General features: G+C 36.6%; 1 protein-coding gene across 4 annotated transcripts in view; it reads right to left on the bottom strand.

Moving 5' to 3' along the window:
- Window positions 1-18,082, bottom strand: part of vti1a (vesicle transport through interaction with t-SNAREs 1A) — a 103,499-nt gene that overhangs the window by 68,537 nt on the left and 16,880 nt on the right. For 2 of the 4 annotated variants that reach the window (XM_046854682.1, XM_046854680.1), the window contains exons 4-6: window positions 14,805-14,882; window positions 9,252-9,272; window positions 4,666-4,750 (exon numbers count right to left, since the gene is read on the bottom strand). In XM_046854682.1, the coding sequence (XP_046710638.1) occupies window positions 4,666-4,750; window positions 9,252-9,272; window positions 14,805-14,882 (184 nt within the window). The remainder of the gene's footprint in view (window positions 1-4,665; window positions 4,751-9,251; window positions 9,273-14,804; window positions 14,883-18,082) is intronic. The other 2 variants (XM_046854683.1, XM_046854681.1) reach the window with 1 other exon arrangement.

The following is an 18,082-nucleotide window of genomic DNA, read 5'->3' as shown; positions in this document are numbered from 1 at the left end:
CTAAACGTGAAGAGGAAGTCAAACGCCATAAACTTGCTATCACCTGAACTCGCTATCACAAATCACAGAGGTACACAGCCAGACATAACACAAACCCGGGCTACTCAAGTGTGTTGGCATTAAGGGGATGTGTGCTGGCTTGCCATTGTGCAACTTTCTTGCCTTTTGTCTGGGCAGGCTGAAACCACAGAATGCACCTTAGCTACCACAGTTCAAGCGTAAACAGATTTCTATGTCTCAAAATAACACAGTTGCCAGTGGACCCCAAATCCATGGAACAGCCGAGTCCTTCTGCGTCAAAGATAATTGCGATTTATTGCATTGGAAGTCTCTTTCTTTCACCCCCCTATCCAACTCTCCTTCGTCCTCCTCCCCTTCCTCGCTCAAACCGATTAAAATTAAGCCGTAAACATGTGAGGGCAGAATTAGCACATTTAGCGAGTCTCCTCTCCCACATCCCATTTTCACTCCGGAGCGGCTGATCCCCGCAGCCGAACGCGGGTGCAATTTTAATGACGAGGCCCGTTTTTGAAGTCCAGATGAAAAACGCGTCGCCTGCCGTTTGTGGCGGCGCTAGATACGGCAAGGCCGGGTCCACCGTGATTGAGGGGGGACGCCATGGACTCGGACTCTGAGCTCTTCGATAGGATCGGTGTCATTTTCCTCTCCACGATAAGACGCCTCGCTGACAAGGCCCGATTAGGAGAGAAGAAAATCATTATTGCATTGCCTTTCATCCGCCAGGGGGTTTGGCGATAAACAGCTCACCCGTGGGTAGATTTACAGAGTAAAAAAAATTGTGTATCGTTATAACATTCTATCATTCTCTCTCTCTCTCTCTCTCTCTCTCTCTCTCTCGCACACATACACACACGCAAATGTACACAAACATATACCTTGTTACAAATCTTTTTCCAAAATCTTCAATTCAACATGTGGAAGCGGAAAAAAAGCTGATGTCTGAGAGTATATAAACACGGCTAAGATAAACAGGTAACATCCAGAACACAGAAAAAGGCAACACTTCCATATGAAAATGTATTCTACTTGAATTTACCCGTCTGCATAACTGAAACGCAGGCTTTAAAATATTCAACTCTTGTGGCTCGGCGTCATTAAAGCAAACAATTATCAAATAACATCAGATTCTTTTTGAAACATAATATTCAGATTTAATCAAACTACAAAATCCAAGTTATTTTTCCCACTCTATACCTTAAGGAAATCGACTTCACCCACATTATCCTCTATAAAGATGGCTTTGTGTTGAATGATTTAATAATTTTGAACTGTAAAAGAAACGATTCTGAAAAGTGAACCTATTAGGGATTGAGGACGCTTTTCAATTAAATATTGAAAGCATTAAATAGTAAATCAAAATGTTATGGCATGAAACAAAACCAAATGGTGTAAACAAACTTGAATTAATTGAATGGATGCATCTTGATCTACACACACTCTGCCCTAGATTTTTAACTTGCCCTAGAAGAAACCAACCAAAACAAACTAAAAACCCCACAACTAGCAATACACATTTCTGTGCAGTTTTGTCTGCAGGAGAGACTCTACTGACCTACAGCACTACTACTCCTAAATATATAAACTAGCAAACAAACTGAAATTTAATAAGATAGCTTTAGAATGAGTTTATTGACTATATGACAAATTCTACACAAATTTAATTGTATCAAAATCTGATCAATAGAGAGATATTTTCTTTTAATTTCTGCTACATCTTAAATAAAAAGCAAACTAGAATTTGAGGAGAGAGAGAGAGAGAGAGAGAGAGAGAGAGAGAGAGAGAGAGAATTGTGTATGATATTGGGGCTCTCTAGTACCTATGGACTCACACAGCAAGTCTCAAAGCCCTGCTTGGCTTCAAAAGTAAGCAGCATTTTTTTCCCTATGTTTACAAAATATAATTATTTATTTTTCCATTCCATCACTTATTTTTTTTATTTTTTTCCATCCTGACACACTTGGCTTTAGCGTGAAGCCCTCATTGATGACGCCGCTTCCCCCCCACGCTCGTTCTTTTAATACCGGCAGAAAAAAAATCAAACCGCTCTAAAACAAATTGATGTACTCTTTAATATAGTCGTCACATCATCACAGGGTCCTTACGTCTGCCTTGGTGACAACTGCAGGGCTGCTTAGCTTAGCCGCCATGGCTGATGCTTTGTTGGTCGCTTCAATGATTTATCACAAAAGGGAGAGAGCATGCACAAGATAGACAGAGAGAGAGAGAGAGAGAGAGAGAGAGAGAGAGAGAGAGAGAGAGAGAGGCTCTGGATTGAGTCACTGGCACATTTGATTGACAAGCCCTAATCAGCTTATCTGGGTGCTAATAAAGCTGATGACCTGTGGAGCTGCTCTCTACCTGGCTCTGCGTGAACTTTGGGCCCCAGCAAGGGCCGCAGGGGCAGCGTCCTGATTTCTCTCTGCTTATCTAAACGCTGCTGAAATCAATCCCTAATGAGCCGACTTCATTTTGCCTCATCGATCTGGAGCAGACACTGTTGCTGTGAGCTCAAAGGCCAGTGCAGCTTTAACAATCGCTACATCCCTTCTGTTTACCTCAGCCATCGGTGCGCTTGGCCGTCAACACCACTAATTCTAAATAACGCATCTTAACATTTATATCATTCTCAAGTCATCTGAAGTATTTCTTTGTCAGAAACGTAACTATTTTACAGTCAGAGCTCATTGTACAGGACTGCGTTTGTGTATGGACCGTCGACAATATGATGCAACTATTACACAACATTAGTCAATTCCATTGTTGATTTGGCGAATGCTTGTCAGCGGTATAAGTCCTTGGCTGTGTCCTTGCCTTTGAATGGAGACTGTTTGGTGCTCTCAGGCTCTGGGACATCCCTGATTTAAATACGCTTAAATTGGCTACTCTATTTCTTCCTCTGTGGCTTCAGGCTTACCCGCCTTGTGTTGAGGCTTCTCTAAAGATGCTCCCTCTCCTAATGACATCCCATACTTTATTTATGAAACAAACAGTGTGCTAAACAGCTCTGCATGTCCAGAGTGCACTTTTAATATTTCTCTAAGGGCCTGGAGTGCTCCTGACACACCACACCAAAATCCACTTTATACCTCAGTGCTGTTAACGTTGGCACTCAGCTGTTAAAAATTCAACGCTTAATTTTTTGATGTTCTTGCAATGATCATATTCATTTTCCTAATAATTCTTGAATGAAAACACACATTGTTCGTGTGAATATACATTTGCAGACACAAACATGTTTAATTAATTTGTTAATTGTAGCTGTGCATCAGCAAAACTCATGTACTGAAGGTCAATGCTACCCGATCCACAAAGAGCCAGCTGTTCCTGAACAGCGCACATCTTTATGCTTTATGTTCTGTCTCTGTGTTCACAGTACGTTTTCCCACACACAGTCCCGCCACCTCTTGGTTCACTTTAGTTTTTTCAAGTACATTCGAGAAGCGGCAGGTGTGTTTGCAAATGTGTCAAAGGGCTCGAGCTTGGGGGTGAAGAGGTCGCGGATTAGCCATGCTGTACCGCCGTGGCTCTGCCATGGTCCAGTTAGCATAAAGTAGATCTGGGCAACGTTCAGCGCTCACAGGACACACAGAGAGGAAGAAAAAAACAACGCACATCTCTGTGGGTCTCAAGCACACAGGAGTGGTCCTTTAAGAAGAAACACACTCTACACAGGAGGTCTAAGTCGGCTGTTAAACCCGATGGACACGTCTTTGGTAAGAACCAGGGGTAGTTGAGAATCAAAGGTTTCAGCAAAATTAATAAAATAACTGGGTAGAAAAATAAGAATGGGCCTTCATGCTGCAAAGTGAGAACCGCTAAAATATTATGCAAATCAAGACAAAGAGAATATATATAAATAAATAGAAAAATAAAAATAAAGCATGGGCTCGAGATGATCTGAAACAAATGAAACTAAATTTTTAAGCAGCGGATGCAGATTGTATTTATGAATTTGTAGGTTCTGCTCGCATGACATCAAAAGCCAGTGGTCTGTGCAACCCTTTCTCGACTTGAATTATTAACACTGTCGATGTCGCATATAAGCCACTCTGCCATTATAGTGTAAATTAAACTTTTCAAAACTACAGCGGAAGCCAAAGAAAGCCAGTTGCTTCTTGAAGAAGGGGCTTTGATACGTCTCTGAGGAATACACTTTGCCTCAATAACAGTGGCAGCATCAGGGGGAAAAAAAATATGCCTACAGATTTAATCTATTTCAGATCTAAATTAGCTTATTTTCTTATATTTAAAGATGAAACCTGGATGCAAGACAGAAATATGATTCAAATGGTAATTTATTTAAAAACTGGATTATTAAAATAAAAAAAAACTCTTGAAACCATAAAATTGTTAAGGAAAGCTGTCATTGTTTATTTCTCCCCATCAATATTTTCGATCCATAATAAAAATCCCCATCTCACATTCGAGGATGGGCGTATGGAAGATAAGGTTGTGTTTTGTGTTCGTCTAATGCTGAGCTGAAGCTCCTATGCTACCTCGCCTATACACCTCGCTCTCGCAGCCTGCCTTTGATGTTGCTCCGCAAAATGTCACCAGTCGTCAAGGCCTTTTTTTCCCTCTCGCTAACCCGTATACAAGCGAGACAATTTGCTGTCGCTCATCCCCCTACCCACAATGCTTACCGGTTTCCACCGCTATCTGGTAGCCAGCCTCCAGTCTCCGAGATGACCTTTCCAGCATCTCTGTGTTGTCCAACAGATGTGCTCTCTGAAACAAACCAAACAAACACAAACACAAATAAGAAAAAAAAAAAAAAAAAAAATATATATATATATATATATATATATATATATATATATATATATATATATATATATATATATATATATATATATATAAAAGCAGAATGTGTGAAAGTACAAGGACACCGTTAAAAGAAAAATTTACATCTTTATATCAAACCTATCTTTTTTTCTTTTTAATTGAGGTTTGTTTCCACTCACACATTTTGTTCTGTCGATGTTTATCGTTACAGGAACTCATTACATCACATTCTGCAACAGGGCAAAGTTTAGCATGGGAGGAAAGACTAATTAAGATGTAATAAATTAGCACTAGCCGTTTCAGATTAGCCAATATCAGTGTGTTGGACAGACTCGGGCTGCTGTAGTAAACCTCATTACTCACAAACACATTTCTCCCAAGTCTGCCACTTGAGCCTTAAAATTGCACAATCTCCAAAAGGTCTAATAGAAAAAATCCTTGATACAGCCTTGGAAATGAGCATTAAGCTCACAAAGCAAAAGGGCACGTAATCCTTTTTTGAAAATGTGAAATGTTCCTTTTTTCGGGTCAAATGTGCTGTCTCTTCACAGCATTAAGTGGTGAAGTAAACAACAACAACAAGAAAGACAAAGAGAAAGAATGAACACAGTCTATATCAGAACAATCTATATGTGTAGCTTTTAAAAGCATACTGGCCTGCCTTTCTGCCATTAACAATTATTCAAGTTTACACCATCAGGAAGAAAAAAAGGACAAAAACAGACTGCAGTTCTAGTTAAGCTGTCAAAATATGTACCAGCTAATCAGTCCTTGGAAAAAAAAAAAAGATTAAATCCTACTTTTTAAAGTTTGACAATCACAGAGAAGAGAGGGGTTGGGGGTGGGGGTGGAGGAGAAAAAGAAAAAAAAAAGAAAAAAAGTCACTCTGAACTTTTTTTTTCTCCTCCCTTCAGTTGACAGATGTCATTTAAAATTGCAGAAATACTTGTAATAGTTTCTGGGGTGTGAGAGCTGGAGAAAGAGATAGTGAGAAAATGGGAGGGTATGAGAATGCTGAGAGGAGAAGAGAGAGAGGGAACGAGGGAGAAAAAAAAGGGAGAAAGATGGGGGTGGTGTACGCAAAGGGAAAAGGGAGTCGGCTGTGCCTAATGAGCCCCTCTGGATCAGCGGAGATGGAGGGGAGGTATTGACATGCAATGCTTAAGCTAATACACCTAGACCACGGATGTGTGCCTGTGTGCCTGGGAGCACGAGGCAGCCAGGGATACTGACAGAGCAGCTCGCTTCAAAGAGCTCAAGTGATTAGTATGTTATCATTACCATTCGAAACGTGATTTCCCTATTCCCTCTCGGCAAAGGTGACACGTCTCGGGGAGACGGCCAGCAGACTTGTGCGGTGAAAAGCCACTTCAAAGCCTTTCCTTGAATTTTTCTCCCTTTTTGCGCTTGCTTCCCCTCTCCCTCTCTGCGTCTGCTACGGGAGAGAGTTGGGGTTTTTTTTTTTGGAGACGGCGGTTTCCATTGTGGGAGGGAATCGTTAGAATTATTCGCTCGTGCTCGAAGCATACAGGAGCAGCGCCGGGGGTGAAGGTGGCCACACAGATGCTGTGACGACACCACATTGTTCTGCAGCTAGTTTCTCTCAGAAGCCAAAAAAAGGAAGGCTGAAAGAAAAAAAAAAAATCCCAAAGACTACCTGGAAGTCTAAAAAAAGAGGAGGGACTAGGGTCTCACTGTGGTCTTTGCTACATTAACTGTAGACATGGGCAATGTCATAAGTCATAACGCGGGAAGCTGCCAAATCCTGACTCTATGCTATTTGGAGGTTCACGCAGGAATCCAGGTAGGCCTGCATACATATGGGTAAAATATCAGACACAGCAACAGAAAACAGACACACAGTAATTACACAAATACAGTACAAATATGTATCAGTCACCTGTATACCCAGACAAATCTGACCTGAATAAAAGATGTTTTGGGTTTTTTTTGTTATGTTTTCTGGCTTTGAGAGCAAAAGGCTGTCATCAAACCCGTTCCAGAGTTCAGCAGAAGCTGCCGTAAAAAGGGTGCACAATAAATATTGCTGTGTCTATAATCGTGTTCCTGTGTGCCCCTTTCCATTTCTGCTTACACATTTATCCCTTTCATCTAATACATTCACCATCCCCCCTATGTGAAAACTCCTAAAAGATATAACCATATATCATTCTTTTTGTTGTGTATCTCTTTTCCAAGAAGAAATTACTTGGAAGTTATTAACAGGGAGCCAGGATGTAGCTGCTTGCTCAAAAGGACTCTCCTCCCTTCTCTCTCCGCCTTTTCTTCCCCTAATATCAAACGCAAGCACTTACTACCGCAATTTTCAAAAGTTCAGATTCCTTATTATTCCATTAAGCTGGCAAGAGTCAAAGTGAATAATGATGACAGCTGTGATTTGGGCTGATGATGTGATCTACATGGTTTGTTTGGGACTTGTAAGACGTGAAATTACAAGTGTCAAACAGCTGCGAGTATGGGTGCTAAATATTTAAACATGTTTTCCAGTAGAGGAAAAGCGTTTTTTTTTTTTTTAACGTGATAAGTGTAGATAAGATATGCAGTCTTTGAGGAAAATTCAGGAAAAACAGAAGGGAAAGGTGAAGTGCACAACGAAAGAAAATCAAACCTAATTTAACCCATTCTAACAGAGAAAGTGTGTGAGAACAATGAAGGTGTCTTCTGACCCAAGGCTAATCCATACTCCCTGTTTGTTTGCTGATGTGGAAGAAAGACAAAAAGTAAAAAAAATTAAATAAGGGGAAAAAAAAAAAAACAAGTCAAGGATAGCGATATCTTGAGAATTGTGAGGCGTTCTAAATTATGGATGCAGGAGAATTGGGTGGCTTTTGCATCAGTGGGATTATTCATCTCTGCAAAGCAAAATAAATAAATAAAGGAACAAATAAATAAATAAAATCTAAACAATGCTACAAAAGATATAGCCAAAAACAGGCAGGCACACCAATACAGCAGCTCGCTTGGTCAAAAATGTGTAAACAAAGGACGACTTGCTCACAAAATCTCAAAGCGAACACACACACACACACACACACACACACACACACACACACACACACACACACACACACACACACACAATGGTAGAATTTCTCCAAACAAATGACTCAAATGCAAATGGATTCTCAAATGTAGTCAAATGAATCTCTAAGTTTAGAACAATCCAGCACAGTTTTTGGCTTTAATTTATTTATTTTTATGAACTCACTTATAACTCATAAGCCAACCACAGACAAAAAAAAACTAATTCTGAAAATACTGAAAAAAGGTTTATAAAATCTGAAGATCTTTTAATTGTATCTTATAAAAGGGGTTTTCACATTTTGTCTTTAATGGGCTCTGCAGCAAAAATTTTTCTTTTTAGATCAGACATGTGAAACACACTTTACTACTGAATCCATTTTAACATTTTTCTCTCCAAAGCACTGGTGTATCAAAAAATTGCATCATCAATGCTATTATCTCTGAAGATAAGCAATCGCTAGGTGGGCGCTTTTACAAGGCTGGCAGAGAGACGAGACACAAAGCACACAGAGCACACCGAGCAGTCTGGAGTAATGCATGGATGGAGACGAGGTTTCTTCTTGAATGGAGATGTTCAGATATGGAAGTCTGTCTTAGGCAGCTGTGTGTTACTATGATTAGGGGGAATCCCAAGTTTGTGGGGGGGAGCTCACACACACACACACACACACACACACACACACGTTTTAATGGCAGTTTTCTGTCATAATGTGTATTATCGCCAAGTCCGAAGTGCACAATGAAAACAAAAGCTTTAAATCACTATCTAATCTCTTCCAAAAATAATCTATTTCATTGTCATCCTCTATCCAGCTATACCCTTCCCTTCAGTGTCTGCATTCACAAACCGGCAAAAAAATAAAAAAAAATAAAATAAAAAAAGTATGCCGATTTTGCCTGCTTTTGAAAATCAAAGCGGCATGCTAACAGATCACCTGATCGCACGCATACGTCATGTATTTACAAACAGCTGGGATTCTTGCCTCTAGAAAATGAAAGCATTTCTACAAACCCCCAAAAAAAAAAAAAAACCATTATAACAACTGATTACATTACTAATACTACTTTAGAGTCAGTATTATAAGCATGTGATAGGTGATTGGCATTTAAAAAGTATTCACACCCCCACCTGTCCTCAATCCCCTTAAAACCATGCTGAACCATGCTACACGTTTTGTCAGTTTGACTAATCATCACTTTTTCTGATGTTTGACGAGACGGTTAAGTTTGAAATTTACTGAGCGACACACCGAGCTGCGTCATGTTGACATTCGTTCAAAAGCCAATGTTTATAAAATAAGTAAATAAATCAGATTAGTGCTTTCTTCAGCTGCAATGAAAGAGGAGTACAAGTGAAGGATTCGAGGAAACAGACGAGTAAAATTGGAGGAGGGCTTACCTCTTCACGCAACTTTATCAACTGCCTCATGAAGGCACGCAAACAGATGGAAGGGAAAAAGAGAGAGAGAAAAAGAGAAGGAAAGAAAAGGGGGAAGAAAAAGAGATAACAAATGAGACATGGCATGAAGCAGATCATTCATGAAGCTAGGTGCAGAATTAACCTTGATGATTTATCTGTTTGCATCACAGACAAGCAAATGAATCAGTTAAACATAAGACTTGTGATGACTTTCCTTAAAAAAAAAAAAAAAAAGATCAAGTTCTCTTGCGGTCATGTTTCACAGAGAGAGAGAGAGGGGGGGGATGGATTTCTCTACTTATGATTTCTGAACTATCATCAGTAAGAAAAAAAGGAAAAAGAAAAGGAAGAGTCACATCATAGAACTAGGCAGTGGAGAAAAGAAATTAGTAAAAACAGTATAAAATAAATAAATAAATAAATAAAAGAGATACAGTATATCCAGTCTTGAGCAACAATGCTGTGTTTACATATCCATACCAAAAAAATTAAAATTATTAATAATTTTTTAGCATGTTTTATTTTTTTATTTTTTTATGAAACAAGAGACTCAGTTTGCAATGTTTTATTTGTACAAAACCATGTATTGAGATGAGGCAACTATTTTGCGTTTGATACAAAGACTGGAAAAAAAAAATTCTATTTATTTATTTATTTTAAACAAGGTATGTCATCAATTTACTAAAAATCCAAAATCTAGTAATCTGTAGCTCATCTCTGGTCTGAAGAACTGCCTTCAGCTAAATCATTTACATTAATGCATGAGATTAGATGATCTGAAACAAGTTCGACTGGTTCTTATGGAGCTTATAGCTTATGAAAACACTAAGTGGCCATTTTTGTTTGTTTGTTAGATTTTCTTTAGTATTTTTTAATTGCTTTTACAAATGATGTGGAGTTCACATCTGACCCAAAATTACACCCAATTTATTTTCTCTGCAAAACTGGATTTATATCATTTGAAACATTTTAGGATTTGGTTTTACTGTAATATAGCATATAAACATACTGTTTAAAAAAAAAAATCCATATCCAATATTTAAAGGGTGCTTTATCATTTTGTTGACAAACTTTTAATTAATTTTAGAAAAATAATATTTTTTTTTATCATATTTTCTTTAAAAACAGCTCTCCACATCAAATGTAAAATGTTCTTGACAGAGAAAGAGCAGTGCTTATCATGAACACGCAACACATTCAGTGGAGGAGAGGGAGGACAAGTTTTTTAATTTGTCAGCCGTTGCAGGTGATTTTTTTAATCTCTATTCCTTGTGCAAGATTAAAGGTTAACAGATCTAAAGGGAGGCTCTGGGCCATTATTAAACCTCTTTCATCTCTCTTTTGTGGGCGCTGGTCATTTTAAATTTGTCTATTTTTAAATCAGTTGCTATCGTATCAGAAAAGACTGGGACACTTGCATCATAAATTATAAACTTGATTCAAGACAAATATATCATATATATAAAAATTTAAATGCAGGGTGTCTTGGAGCGATATGAAATGTAAAAATGTGTTGGTGTGGCCACCACAGCCGGTAACTCTGGGTGCGCTGAAGCTATTCCTCACGCGCGATGTTGACTGAACACATAGCACATTACCACCAACGAACAATCTAATTCAATTTAAACCAGAAAAGAAAGAATGTGAATAATGTTTGTATATATTGTTATAAATATATATTTAAAACATTAAAGAAAAATTATTATGATAGTTTAAATGCAATAGATATTTTTACAATATATATGCTGTTAATTTTAAATATTGTGCATACTAATGAATATTTTATATATATATATACACACATATATATATATATATATATATATATATATATATATATATATATATATATATATATATATATATATATATACATACACATACATACATATATATATATATATATATATATATATATATATATATATATATATATATATATATATATATATATATATATATATATATATATATAAAATGAAATGAAATGAAGCTCTACACATGTCTATGTTAGTCATGTCTAAAATAAAAATAAACTGACAAAAGCATATTTCTGTCCTTTTCTCTTGGTAAGAAATAAAGCAGACTAGTAATTAGAATACTGTGTTTTATATTTAAGGTCAGTATTTATCATAAAAAAAAAAGAAAAAAGAAAAAGAAAAGAAAAGCACACTACAGACAGGCCTTTTAAAATATGTGCAAGCCGAACTTAGCCGTTGCTACAACAACATCTCAGTGAGGAGCAAAACAAAACATGTTCAATCTTATTTGTGCTGCTTGGGCAGCTGTGAGCCTTCGCTAAGGATTTGCATGTGGGATTTTAAGCTCGGGTTTGTTCTTTTGAGATTTTGATTCCTCTCCAATCATAAAGCAGAGGAACAAATCCATATTTTTTAGCATTACCCACATTTGCTGTAGGAAGAAAAAGACGAAACGCTATAAAATGTTAATTACAATTCATTGTCCATCCCAGAATTTTGCAAGCCGGTATTTCAAATTGCGCTGTGGCAATTTTTATGTTATGATCATTAATGGAGTTTCAAACAACGATTTTTTTGTGGTCGATACAGAACTCAATACAAGTGGTAATCTATTACCTTTGTAGGCTGTAAAATCTGCTCTGTGCCTGCACCAGAACAATCTCTTGTGGCCAAGCCTTCTGCTGTGACTGAAATCCTGAAATCAAAACTATGGAATAGAGTGTGTGTGCTTCCCCACAGGTGTGTGTGTGTGTGTGTGTGTGTGTGTGTGTGTGTGTGTGTGTGTGTGTGTGTGTGTGTGTGTAAGTTAAAGCGTGTTTTAGGTGGAAGGGGTGGAGGAGGGTGCAATGGCAGACCATCACAAAAAAAAAAAAATAAAAAAATTGCGATAGTGCCAATTGGGTCTCTGTCGGCATACAGATAACGAATAAATGCAGAACTCTATTAAACCATTTTGCAGCCATTATCGCAGGTGCGACATGGCATTTTCAGAACTTTATAACAGCTCCCTATTTACTTAGTTAGAAATCCTTTCCATGTAACGAACAGATTTGGGAGCAATAATGCTCTGCTCAGCCACAGCTATATGAAATGATCATAACCTCTTTTAGATCATCTGGAATTAAATTGACCAATGTGCCCCAGCTTCCCCCATCTCCTCCTTTCCACTCTATCACTCTCGTCTCGCTCAATTAGAAAAATTTGAACTTCCGAGCACTCCACTCACAGCAGAGTCTTCTACTCCCAAAGTTTTTAGAATAGAAATGAAGTAGGGATGGCACCTTGTAAAAAGGCTGAGAGGGGTGAGACTTGACCCAATATTTTTAATTCACTTTATTTTTTTTATTGTGCATTTAGAATTCCTAATTACTATCCATGACATCATCTTCCATCAGTTTTGGGTAAACACTGCATATTGACAGAAAGGAAAATATTAGAATCAATATAGTATTTCATATAGTATGTAATGTATAAATATGCATTATGCTTGTTTGGGTAGGGAAATGACAAAAATATATTAGAATTCTTAAAGGTATTTTTAACAATACAAAAAAATACATAATATTTAGGTTTGCCAGCAATTCAATAGTGGTGCATACCTTTTTTTCAACAAACAGCCAATAAATAAATATTATTAAATGGAGATTTTTTTTATTATTATTCCTTTTTTTAAATTTATTTTGTATTATTGCATTTACTTTTTAAATATATATTTAACAAATATCTATTTAAACATATTATTGCATTTTTTATTTGACATATGCTGCTATCATATGTTATGGTTTTTGTAACAGGACGTTATTACATATATTTACTATACAATTTTTATAGCAATTTATAGTATATTAGAAATATAGAAAACATTATAATCTGACTGGAAATTAATAATCATATTTTCTTTAAATTATATGAGAAAAAAAAAAAAAAACAACATACCTTAGCAGACACAATTGATCATGATATTTATATTGCATCATCATGTTGCCCAGGCCTAAACCTGGTAGGGGTAACCTGCCCACCTCATTTATGTTGTGTTTTAGTTTAGTTTGGTTAATTGGGAATTTTTTGCAGCTGACTATAAAACTATAACTATAAAATTAAAATTTGTACATATAAAATTAATGTAAAAAAATTTTAATATTAAGAAATAAGGCCAAACTGCTTTTTATACCTGAACTTTGTTTTAAAGATATTGAGGTTTTTGAATTATTAAACTATTCACTTTGAGTAACATGTCAAACAGGTTAATAATAACCACATTTTAATAGGACTCGAGTATAAACCTTGAGTAATGACTGAAATAATTGTCGCTTGGTTTTTAAATGATGACAGGTACTTGTACCAGACAAGGGAGGAGAGATAGAATATGTTGTTTCTTTCGCAATAATTTAATAAGAATTGTCACTGTCAGAATTGTCATGAAATAAGACAGCTTTGGGGTTACATCCACTCCTTAACTCCTGTATAAATGTCACACACACAGTTTTTGGGCCACTAGTTTGGAGGAAGTATGCATATCAATTATGGATCTAGGCTAAGCTTACATATGTTAGTAAGATGTGCAGTGAACGGCTTGTTATTGAAATGCTAATAAGCAGGGGAAAAAATAATAATAAAAATAAAAAAAAGACATTAGCTGAGTTTTGCTAATCATTTGTACTGATGTGTTGTGCGTTCACGTTGAGCATGAATAAGCTATACATTTTCTGTATCTGTGGGTATGACAATTAAAATGCAACATAAATGTCTGCAGTATAGATGATGCAGGCTGAAGACACTGGTGCAGAGATGCCCAATTTACTGGCATTATTGTTTTTGTAACATGACTTAAAAGATAAGCAGGGTTTTTTTTTTGTTGCCATGAATACATTTGAATTAATCCTTTTCATTTTTGAAGAATGTATTATCTCTTTTCCAGATTTGTGTCACGTCATTTCTAATTGAGCTGTGCACACAAAGATGTTGAGCTGGACAATGAAGAAAAAGCAAAAGTCTAAAACAAACAGAAGTTTCAGAAGCACTACTCGTCTATACTATTGATTGTTTTATGATGTGCATTTATGATCCCTACATTTCGATTGATAAACAGTGTTTACTCTATTCTGCAACCTGGCATTACACCAGCATGCCTTTTTTTGTGTTTTGTTTTTTTAACTATATATATATATATATATATATATTGTGCTCTTGACTTTGTGAGGTTCACACCCCCACCACATGTGCTTAAAAGACTGTGAAAGCTGCAGATTTTCTTTTTCTTTTTTTTTTTTTTTTAGGAGGACAGAGGGGGGTCATTCTGAGAAAAGATAAGCACTCAGACGGATGGAGAACAGCTGGGCAAAAGGGCCAATACGTCCCAATCTGGTGCTGCCCAGACCACGGTCAGAGCCCGGAGCCCATTCAGCAATGGCCAGCTTTGCATTAAACAGTGTTGCTTCCACATGACTGGGTGCCAATAGCAGAGAGGCTGTGTATGTGAGAGAAGGGGACCCTAATGGCCCCAGAGCAGCCACCCACACCAGGAGCCCAAAGCTCCTGATTAGCTCCCTACCTGACTCTCTGAGGAGCTCCCATCATCCCCCAGGAGCTCGTTCCGCACCTCATCACTGTAGGCAATACGTGACCTTTTCTGCAATGAGGGGAGAAAAAGAGAACAAGAGAAAGAGGGAGAAGGGGAGAAAAGGAGAAAGACCAAGGGAAGGAAAAAGAGAGTGGGGGGGGAGAGAGAGAGAAAGAAAAACAAGTTTTAGTTCAGATGCATTGAAAAATCACATATTTCTGAAGCACGAGAGCCCCCTAATGGATTAAAACATGAAACAAAGGTTTACATTTGACAATCTCTGCGCTGCGTGTTGTAATTATGAACTAGTACATGTTTGTGTTTATATAGCCATTTAGGTTCAAGTGAATCAGAGCCTTAGAAATAATAGAAAAAGCCCCCTTTCATTTAAATAAATAAAAAGTGAAGAATGGTGAACCATAGAAGGAGGCATAGGCAGGGAGAGCATTAGAAAAGTGTGAGTTGTCAGAGGGAAATGTGTTCTGGGGCTGTCACCGCTGTCAGTGCTATACTCTGGCAGGCCCTGTGATAATGCACAGCCAAGCAGCTAGACAGAGAATAATTCATCACCCAGGTTGACACGATTGGCGTGCCATCAGATTCAGGCTCGCTCTCCCCTGGTCTTCTATGCTACACACCAGGGAGAAAGGGATGCCATGTCCAAGAAGGAAAAGAGAAAAGAAAACAGGCACACCCATACGCCCATGCACACACTTCAGAGTGTGCCACCTTGAATTCTGAAAGAGCACAAGCTGTGTATGGTGTGTTTACAAAACCAGCAAACCTCTTCAAATACCCTCCAAACTAAACACACAGTGGCAGTAAGAAATAAAGAGTGTTTACTGACACTGCTTCCCCCTGCTCAGTTCACTGTTGCTACATGGCTGGACAAACAAAAAAAAAATGCACAAGCAAGGAGCAAGAAAAATAATAATATTTAATAATAATAAAATGTTGATTCATATAAAACTATAAATTTTTTGTAGTAGCAGTATTAATAGAATATATGAGGATTTAGATCAATTATGTACCACCATTATAATTTTTGTATAATTATTAGAATTTCTTAATTATAATATTATATATATATATATATATATATATATATATATATATATATATATATATATATATATATATATATATATAATACATATTTATTATTAATGTATTTATTCATGTATATTTATAATGCAGTATCATGGCATTACTTTTTCATATTATATAAATAACAAATACAATTATAATAATATATTTCTATGGCTTTTTTTTTGTTTTAGTTGTTAACTCCTTTGTTTGGTTACCAAGAGAAAAATAATTATATTTGCATATCAGTGACCATATGTATTAATAAAAAGTATTTTCAATTAACAAAGAAATGCAAGAATATTAAAGGCGTATTACATCTAAAAATCCAAGCCATTTAATCAAGTAACGCACAGCACATAAGTGCAAATTATTAGCAAAATAAATAAAAAGCATCATTATGGACCATCAGAGTTGTGATATTTGTGTCTATGCAGATCAGTAGTTGTTAATGATCTGTCCTCACAGCAGACACCCTGACACACTACAGGGTAAGAAAAACACCCACGTGTTCCATCTGAATCGAGTTTCATCTTAAAGAACAGCAGCGTAACTTTGGGGAATGTCGGCTCGCTGGTAATTGAAACTGGAAGCCTTGGAGAACACTTTATTTGAACACATACGCTGACATTTTCTGCAACAGAGCCACGCTATTTTGTTTCATTCTGTTGTTTCTAAACAGCAGTTTGTTGTAGCTCAGAGCATCAACTTCTTTGGCAACGTAACCTTTGAGTGGGGCGCTCACAAAAAGAATAGCAAATGTAGCTTTAAGTCATGGATGGGAAGAAAAAAAAAAAAAAAAAAAAAAAGCATGCGATAGAAACAAATAGGGATGTCTTTTCCAAACCATTTAGACCATTTCAAAACTCCCCCTGCAGAAAAACAAGCCATGTGATGATTATTCCTCCTTCATCTACAGCACAGAAGATGGTCCATCCTGACTGAAAATGCCTTAAACCTGGGAAATGCTTTGATTAGCGATCAGTTGGATTAGTATCTTTGACAATAGACGTCAAATAGCAGTAAAATATTCTCCCTTATTGTAATTCAGTCTTTTAATTCAGCAGCGAGTGCCATTAGTTAGAGCTTCAGCGCCATCAGATGCGGGCTCATGCTGCATTAAAAAAATAGTTAGAAAAATCCTAATATACCTTCAAGTTCAGCTAATATGGAAGAGATTTTGAAAAACGATAATAGGGTTAGCACTTTAAATCAGTTGATTTAAACTTCTTTATACCATTTACAGCATGTTGAAGCTGGACCCACTTAAAACTGCACAAAAAAGGCACTGAACCAAAGAAAGACAAAAAAAAAAAGACTTTCACAGATGTATTATTGCTACGAAAAAGAAAGAAGCAAAATCTTTTAATCTGGCTAGCTTTTTGTCACATTTACTTCCTAATCTTGGGTGAGAATTTGCTTCTAATGCTGGAACAACAGGTTGAGATACAAAGATCCAGCTTAAGCTTATGCAAAATGGTCTGTTTGTCTTTTATAACAGATGCATCTCGTCAACTGATGCTTTATCAAAAAAAAATATATATAAAAAATATATTACATGTCACATGTAGACTGCTATCAATAATTAAAAATCATATTTGCTGAAAAACATCCTTCTTTCCTCATACACTTTTGTACTAGTATGTAAGGTACCTTGTCGGCAAAAAAAAATAAAATAAACAGTTCATTAGATTGGCTGTTAAAGGCGTGAAAACACCCATGGGCAGAGTTTAATGAGAGGCCCTGATGCGACTCAGCAAACGCGTTTCTTCCACTTTTCAGCTCTTTATTTTCACCCCACACACACAGTTGGTGGAAAACCATGAAGAGTAATTAATGATATTTAATTTACAATTTACAAAGTGTCTCAGACTATTTCTCACCAAAAAAAAATTTAAAATAAAATTATCACTTAAATTAGCATTTAACCTGGGCTTTCTGTCTATAATAATCTTGCTGCATTTGTAAACAAAAATAAAAAACCAAAATAAATTGTCTTCATAATCCAAAGTCCAGCATATATATATATATATATATATATATATATATATATATATATATATATATATATATATATATATAAAGACCAAGCAGCTTAGTATAACAGTTTATAAAAATTTTATATTTAAAGTGTTAAAATATATCCTATGGTCACAAGTGAATCAGTGGGAGCAGAGTGACAG

This window comes from Silurus meridionalis, chromosome 7 (genome assembly GCF_014805685.1).
Source record: "Silurus meridionalis isolate SWU-2019-XX chromosome 7, ASM1480568v1, whole genome shotgun sequence".
NCBI lineage: Eukaryota > Metazoa > Chordata > Actinopteri > Siluriformes > Siluridae > Silurus > Silurus meridionalis.
Note: the sequence above shows the minus strand (reverse complement) of the source record. Positions and strands in the feature narration are given on the sequence as shown.